Source organism: Chamaea fasciata, unplaced genomic scaffold (assembly GCF_029207755.1).
Source record: "Chamaea fasciata isolate MVZ Bird 193981 ecotype frontalis unplaced genomic scaffold, bChaFas1.0.hap1 SCAF_23, whole genome shotgun sequence".
Lineage (NCBI taxonomy): Eukaryota > Metazoa > Chordata > Aves > Passeriformes > Sylviidae > Chamaea > Chamaea fasciata.
Genome location: NW_027094108.1, coordinates 7,507,336 through 7,515,002, shown reverse-complemented (window position 1 = coordinate 7,515,002; position 7,667 = coordinate 7,507,336). Strand labels below are relative to the sequence as shown.

The 7,667-nt window shown below is 63.0% G+C and overlaps 1 protein-coding gene across 3 annotated transcripts in view; it reads left to right on the top strand.

The window, feature by feature from the left end:
- The first annotated feature begins 2,650 nt into the window (after positions 1–2,650).
- The window catches only part of HSPG2 (heparan sulfate proteoglycan 2), a 40,337-nt gene continuing 35,320 nt past the window's right edge, over positions 2,651–7,667 (top strand). For all 3 annotated transcript variants that reach the window (XM_066202777.1, XM_066202776.1, XM_066202775.1), the window contains exons 1-2: positions 2,651–2,751; positions 7,086–7,215. In XM_066202777.1, the coding sequence (XP_066058874.1) occupies positions 2,692–2,751; positions 7,086–7,215 (190 nt within the window). In that variant the 5' untranslated portion in view covers positions 2,651–2,691. The remainder of the gene's footprint in view (positions 2,752–7,085; positions 7,216–7,667) is intronic.

Below are 7,667 nucleotides of genomic sequence, written 5' to 3'. Positions count from 1 at the left end.
GGCCTTGGGGGGACGTGGCACCGACACCCACCAAACCTTGTACAGATCCCAAACCCCCTTGTCCCCTACTGCCTCTGTACCTCCTGTGTACCCCCAGAGAGCCCCATGTCCTCCTCAGGCCCTCTGGTCCCACAGTGCCCCCCACAGTCTTTCTAACTGCTCCCGTCCCCCCTTAGCCCCGATGATCCAACCCCTGTGCCCCCCATAGTCCCTATACCTCTCTGTATGCCCCACAGCCCTTACAACTACCCCAGTATGCCCCACAGCCCTTACAACTACCCCAGTATACCCCACAGCCCCCACAGTCATTTCCGTGCCTCCCAGAGCCCTTACGACTCCCCTCTACCCTCATAGTCACCATAACCACCCTGTGCCCCCCATAGTCCCCATATTCCCTGTGCGCCTGGTGGCCCCCTCAGGCCCCTCTGGCCCCCATATATCCCTCCCCACCCGCTGGCCCCTAGAGCCCCCAAGCCCCTATAATAAGCCCTCTCCCCCCATATTCCCTGTGCCTTTGGTGTGCCCATATGGCTCCTATAGCCTTCATGGACTCAGTGCCCCATATATCCTCCCCTCCTGGACCCCCATAGCTCCTACAACCATCCCAGGTGCCATCCATAGTCCCCATGCCCATGGTCCCCATAAGGCCCCTATGACCCCTATAGCCCCAATGGACTATATCGCCCCGTTTATCCCTCCTCCGAGACCCATAGCACCTACAACTACCCCTGTGCCCCCACAGCCCCCCTGATCACCCCTACTGACCCCATAGTCCCTTCCAACCAGCCTTGTGCCCCCCATATCTCCCATGTTCCCACAGAGCCCCTATGGCCCCCACATACACCCACTCCCAGAACCCATAGCCCCTCTGCCTCCTGTATACCCTATGCCCCTGGTAGCCCTCTCTGACCCCCCTGGCCTTCATATACAACCCCCTCCCAGAACCCTATGCCCTTACAATCACGCCTAGACTATATAAATCCCTGTGCCCCCATAACCCCCCCCCCCATATCTGCCATGTTCCTTGTGTTCCCCATATACCCCCTATAATGTTCTATGCCCTAATAACTCCCACAGCCCCCCTGTGACCCTGTAGCCCCCCCCCATATCACTTTCTGTCCCTAGTGCCCCCCATAGACCCTATAGCCACCCTGTGCCCCCATAGTCCCTTCTATACTCCACACTGGTGGTACCCCCATAGCTCCCCCTGTGCCCCATCATAGTTCCTATAACTCCCTTGTGCCCCCACACTCCCCGGTACTCCCAGAGTCCCTATAACCCCATGTCCCCCATTGCTCCCAAACTTCCTCACGTGCCTGGGAGGCTATGGGGTCCCCACACACCCCAGAACCCTCGTGAAAGTTCCCACATGAGTCCTCCATGCCCCTCCAGTGTCCCCACACACTCCCATGACCCTGCAGAAGTTCCCAGAGGTGACCTCTCTGTCCCCATAAAAGTTCCCAGGGTGTCCCAAGGTGTTCCCATGCACTGCCATGTCCTTGTAGAAGTTCCCAGTGGTGACCCCCGTGTCGTCCCGCGTCCCCATAACAGTTCCTATAGCTGCTCCACAGTGTCCCCATGCACCCCCATGTCATCCTGCAACTGGCCAGAGGCGGCCCCCATGTGTCCCCGTAAATGTTCCTACAGGTGCTCCATGATGCTCTGCGCCCCATGTCCCTGTTAAAGTTCCCAGGGGTGCACTTCCCTTCTCCCCCCACACTTGTGTTCCCATAAAGTTTCCCAGGAGTGTCTCACGGTGTCCCCACGCACCCCCGTGTCCTTGTGCAAATTCCCACAGCTGCCCCATGGTGTCCCCATGCACCCATGTGCCCCAGTATAAGTTTCCAGAGGTGACCACCCGTGTACCCCCACGTCCCCACGCACCCTCATGCCCTCCTAAAGGTTCCTAGGGGTGTCCCCCCGTGTCACCATACACCTCCTGTCCCAGTATAAGTTCTCAGAGTTGCCCCCTGTGTCCCCTGTGGCCCTACAAAAGTTCCCAGGGGTGTCCCCCGTATCCCCGTGTCCCAGTGTGAGTTCCCAGGGGTATCCCACGGTGTCCTAGTGCCCCCAGGTGTTCCCCTGTATCCCCCTGGTGTCCCTGCAAGTGTTCGTAGGGGTGTCACCCTATGTCCTTACGCACCCCGTGTCCCAGTATAAATTTTCAGAGTTGCTCCCCTTGTCCCCCCGCAAATTCCCCGTCTCCCTATAAACGTTCCCAGGCACGTCCCGTGTCCCAGTGCAAGATCCCAGAGTAGTGCCACTGTGTCCCTGCGCCCCTCCGTGTTCCCCGTGCCCTCCGGTGTCCCTAAAAGTGTTCCCGGGGTGTCTCCCCGTGTCCCCTCGTGTCCCTGTAAAAGTTCCCAGGGGTGTCCCACGTGTGTCCGTGTCCCAATGCAAGTTCCCAGGGGTGTCCCAAGGTGTCTCTGCGCCCCCGCCTGTGCCCCCGTGCCGCCCTGGTGTCCCTGTATAAGTTCCACGGGGTGTCCCACAGTGTCCCTACGCCCCCACGTGTCCTCGCTGACGCCCCCGTGTCCCCCGTGTCCCCCGTGTCCCCCGTGGGCGCGCGCTCCATGGCCCCGCCCCGTGGGCCGGGGGGGCCGGGGGGGCGGGGCGGCCCCGGGGCGGCGGCGCGACCGGAGCGGAGCGAGCGGAGCGATCTCGGCGGGGCCGGAGCGGGGCCGGAGCGCGATGGGGCGGCGGGGCCCGGCGGCGCTGGGGACCCTCCTGCTGCTCGGGACTCTCCTGGTGGTGAGTGGGGCCGGGGGGCCCGAGCGCGCGGGGTTGGGGTCCCCTCGCCGAGCTGGGAGATCCCGTAAAGGAGTTGGGGGCCCTGGAGTTGGGGTCCCGCCAAGGAGTTGGGGACCTGTAAAGGATTTGGGGTACCTGAAGGGAGCTGGGATCTCTAGCCGCGGACTTGGGGTCTCTTAAAGGAATTGAGGTCCCTTGTGGGAGTTGGAGTCCCCCCAAGGAGCTGGAATCCCCGAAAGGAGTCAGGGTCCCAGGAGTTGGACTTCCTTGTAGCTGGGGTCCCCTACAGGAGTTGGGGTCCCCGGAGCGGGAATGTCCCATAAATGTCCTTTATGGGACTTGAGGCCCCCCAGGGACTGGGGGTACACAGGGTCACCCATCCCTATACCCCTATGCAACTGGGGTCCCCATGACCCCCATGTAGAGGCCCCAGTCGGGGGGGTCCTCATCACCCCGCCCTGTTTCTTCAGGGAATTGGGGTCCCCCATGACCCCAGAGTGGGGATGGTTCCCATCACCCCATAAAGCCACCCACGATGGTCCAGCCCCCTGCCCCCCCTCGCCCCCATACCACGCCGTGGGTGGGAGTCATTTATAGGGGCTCATCCTGCTTTTGGGGTGCCCCCCCTACCCCATCCGCACCCCCACCCCATCCCCCGCCCCAGCTAAATTTAAAGGGTGATGGTGGCGCCGGTCACCCTAAAAATAACCGTCCCAAAATACCCCCGGGGGGGGGCGCTGCGTCTGAGAGTGTCCCTGGGGGGGGTGCCCACCCTGCTGGGGGCAGTGGGGCAGTGACTGACACCTCTGGGTACCCCTCGGTTTGCGCCCTGGGGCTGCGCACTCCCGATTTACGGGGGGTTCCCTCAGTGGAGTGCGGGGGTGATGGCGAGGTGGAAGGGGGGGCCCGAGGTTGGAGGGGAGCAGGGGGGTGGTTTGGGGTTGGGCGGGTGCCCGGGGTGGAGAACAGAGGGGCCTTGTGCTCGGGGCCGTGCTGGCAGCTCGGCCCCCCCCCGCTTTCCGTGGGGCTCCCACCCACGTCTGGGGCGCTGGCGGGGACAAAGGGGGGGATCCACACTTTACCCCATTCTGCTGAGGCACGGGGGGATTTACGGACCGAGCACCCCCAAAACCCCCCTGGCCGGGATGCTGGGCTGTACATCTCCCTACAAACACGGGGTGGGGTTCCCACGCGGCCCGCGGAGGGGTTTGGAGTGGGGTGGGGCGTGGGGGTGCCACCCCCAAGGGTTGCAAAGAGTTAATTTGGTGGGGGGGAAGGGGAAGGCGAAGCAGGAATGTGCGATAAGATCACCCTGCCCGGGGGGAAGGGCTGGGGAAGGGGGGGACACCCCACGCACACCCTCCCCGCGTGCAAGCGCGCTCTTGCACACTCGTGTGCCCGGGGCACACATGGAGGGGGGCAGGGCCAAGGCCGCTTTGGGGGACCCCGCGCTGCTGTGGAGGCTCGTGTCACACCTGGGTGCACCTGGGGGCATTTGGGGACACCTAGGGGCATTTGGGGCCGCCTAGGGTTACTCGGGGGCACTTGGGGACCCTCCGCCCGCAGCGCACATGGCCTCTTGCCTTCGGCTCTTTCCCATCACCAAAGATGGCCCGGCTGGGATGAGGAGGAGGAGGAGGAAGCAGGGGAGGAAGGTCAGCTCAGACGCTGGGTCCTTGCCATGACTCCTGGGTTTCCCTCTGACCATCAAAACCCGACATTCCTCCAAAAGTCTTGTTATCCCACAGAAAAATCTACTCCCCCAAAAAATCCCCCCCCAAAATCTATTCTATCCCCCCCAAAAAACTCCATCTCCCCCCCAACCCGTTTCCTCCCCAAAAAACCCATATCCCTTCCCCCAAAAATCCATTTTCCCCCCCCAAAACCCATCAGCCCCCCACAACTCATCTCCACTCTCCAAAACCCATCTCCCTCCCCAAAAACCCATCAGCCCCCCATCAATCTCCCCGCAGAAAATCACCCCCCCAAAAAAAGTCTCCCCTCCAAAGCCCATTTACCCCAATAACGTCCAGATCGACTCCCCCAGTCCAAGCCCTTTCGGAACAAATTAGGCAATGCCAACAGGGAGGAATGCAAGGGAGGGAGGGAGGAGGGGAGACACATATTTGGGGCCCCCCTGTCTGCCCGGCTGTGGCTTTGCCCCCGCAGCTGTTTCACCCCCAAATCCCGGGGGCGGCGAGGGGTGGGGGGGGGGAGCGGGGCAGAGCAGCTGCCTGTGCTCCCCCGGGACCAGCATCCCGCCAGCTGTGCTGGCAGTCCCCCTAAATCCTGGGGTGACCCCCATTTTCCCAAACTGAGGGTGGTTCAGTCCTTGGGGACCCCCGGGAGAGGGGAGGAAGGTTTTTTTAGGGGGCAAGCACCTTTTAACATGACCTTGGGGGAACAATAAACCGGGGGGGGGACTGCTATTAATAACACCCCCCCCCGGTTATTATTCTTGTGCTGCGTCACCTCCTCTTCCTCGCCCGGATGAATTAACGGGGGGGCCACATCCAGATTTGGGGGCCACTTCAAGATTTGATGAGCCACATCCAGATTTTAGTGGGGGAACGTCCAAACTGGTGGGGGCGGACGTTCAAATTGGCGGGGAACACCCAAATAAGGGAGGGTTGAGGTCTTCCCCCAGTTTGGGGTGCAATTTGGAAGAGGGAGGTGGGCAGGGCGGTGCTTCCTCAACCTTCTCTTCCTCGCCCCCCTTCCCCCCACTTTTCCCCAGGGTGCGGGGCAGGATTTGGGCCGCGGAGTGGAAAATGTGAGCGGCGGCGGGGCCGTGGCGTCCGGCCGGGCGCGGTGCCCCGGCGGCAGCGGGGGGGACCCGGGTGTCTGGGGGGGCCCAGGCGTCCGGGGGTGCGGGGCCGCGGCGCGGAGAGGCTTCCGGTAACCGGAGAGGGGGATTGTCCCCGACCCTGCTCGGACACCGCCGGACACCCGACACGCAGCTGCCCTTCCGCCGGCCGGGCTGGGGCTGCGGCGCCGCGGCTTAGCACCCACGGCCTCGGTGCACGAGTGGAGTGCGATTCCAGGGCACCCAGGAGCTGGGGAGCAGGGGCTGAGCACCCACGGGTTCGGTGTGCGGCTGGGGGACGTGGTGGAAGAGACCCCCACACACTCGGTGCGTGTGTGCGGGTCTGAGGGCTGAGCAGCCACATATGTGGGGACAATGGCAGAGCACCCACACGCTGGGTACACATGTGGGGATGTGGGGCCTGAGCACCCACACACACAGTGCACATGTGGGGAGCAGCAGAGCCCCCCCCCCCCCCAGGCACACACGGCCTTGTGCCTCAGTTTCCCCTTGCATGGGGGCTGGTCTGACACCCACCAGGGCCCACCCCAGACAGATCCCTTGGGGTATTGGGTCCTCCCATCCGTGCTCCGTGTGCCCCCCTGTGTCCCCCCCCTTGTCCCCCCGTGTTTCCCCCATGTCCCGTTCCCCCCAGCGCCCGCCTAATCCCCCCGGCGCTTGTTTGCACAGCAAAGTGCTGCTGCGACGGATTCCTGCCGGGGCCGGGGTAGGGGCACCCGCGGCTCTGCACACACGTGTGCACGGACCTGTGGGCACCGGGGCACACCCAGCTGGGGCACACACGTGTGTCAGGGCACGGGTGTGGCAGTGCCAGTGTTTGTGCACAGTCACCTCTTGGTGACTGCCGTGGTGTGTGTGCTCACACATCCCCAAATCGGTGCACACATGTGGTGGTGCAAACACGTGTGCACGGCTGGGTGTGGACATGCCTTTGTGTTGGTGTATGCACAAAGCATGCCAATGTATGTGCACAGCCACGTGTCAGGTTGCACACACCCCTGTGACAGGCCACGCGTGTGGCAGTGCACACATATGTGCTGGTGCAAACATGTGCACAGCCAGGTGTCACTGTGCACTCTTGTCCCCGTGTCCACGTGTGCACATTGCAGTGCAAACCCACATGCATTCATGTCCTTGTGTTGGTTCCTGCGTATGGCAGTGTGCATGTGTCCCCACGTCACTAAACAATCCATCCCCATGTCATTGCACACGTGGAGCAGTGTAAACGTGTGCACACACTTCCCATGTCGCTGCACACGCGTGTGCACACTGGGCTCCCTGGCACGTGCTCCATGCCGGCACATGTCTCGGTGCCGGTGGTCCCGGTGCTGGTAGGTGCAGGAATGTGGAGGGTATGTGATGAGCTCATCCCGCTCCCTCTTCCTGGTGACGCCACCACACAGCCACGCGCCCCCACCCCGGTCTCCCCCCGCGGGGTGACGTGGCTGGGCACCCGCAAGGCCGTGTCCCCCGGGTGGCCCCATCCCACGGTGGCCCCATCCCCCAGGTCACCGGCGGCGCCTGTGGCTGGGCCGACGCCTTCCCCGAGGACACAGTGGCTGATCACGTCGGGGACACACAGGGACGGCGCTACTACCGGCACCTGTCAGATGATGAGGACCTGGTGGCCTCTGGAGGTGAGGGGACCTCAGGGGACACCAGGGTAGGTGGGTCCTGATGCCACCCTGTGTGCCACTTGCGCAGTCCCCACTGCGGATGGCACTGGGACCTGGTGGTAAGGTGGCACTGGGGTGAGACCAGGGCTGAGTGTCAGTGTGGCTGGATGTCACTGTGGGTGGGTGTGACATGAATTGGTGTCACCAGGCAGGGGGTGTTACCATCTGTTGGTGCCACTCACTCAACTGTCCCCATTGCAGATGGGAAATGGACCTGCTGGCATCCAGCACTAAGGTGGCACTGGGTATGTGGGTGCCACCCTGGATGCTGCTTGCACTGTCCTCCTTATGGTTGCCACTTGGTCCTGGTGGCATCGGGTGATAAGGTGGCACTGGGTGGGTGGATGTCGCTGTGAGTGAGTGCCACTCGTGCTGTCCCCATCACAGATGCCACCAAGATTTGGCAGAAGCTG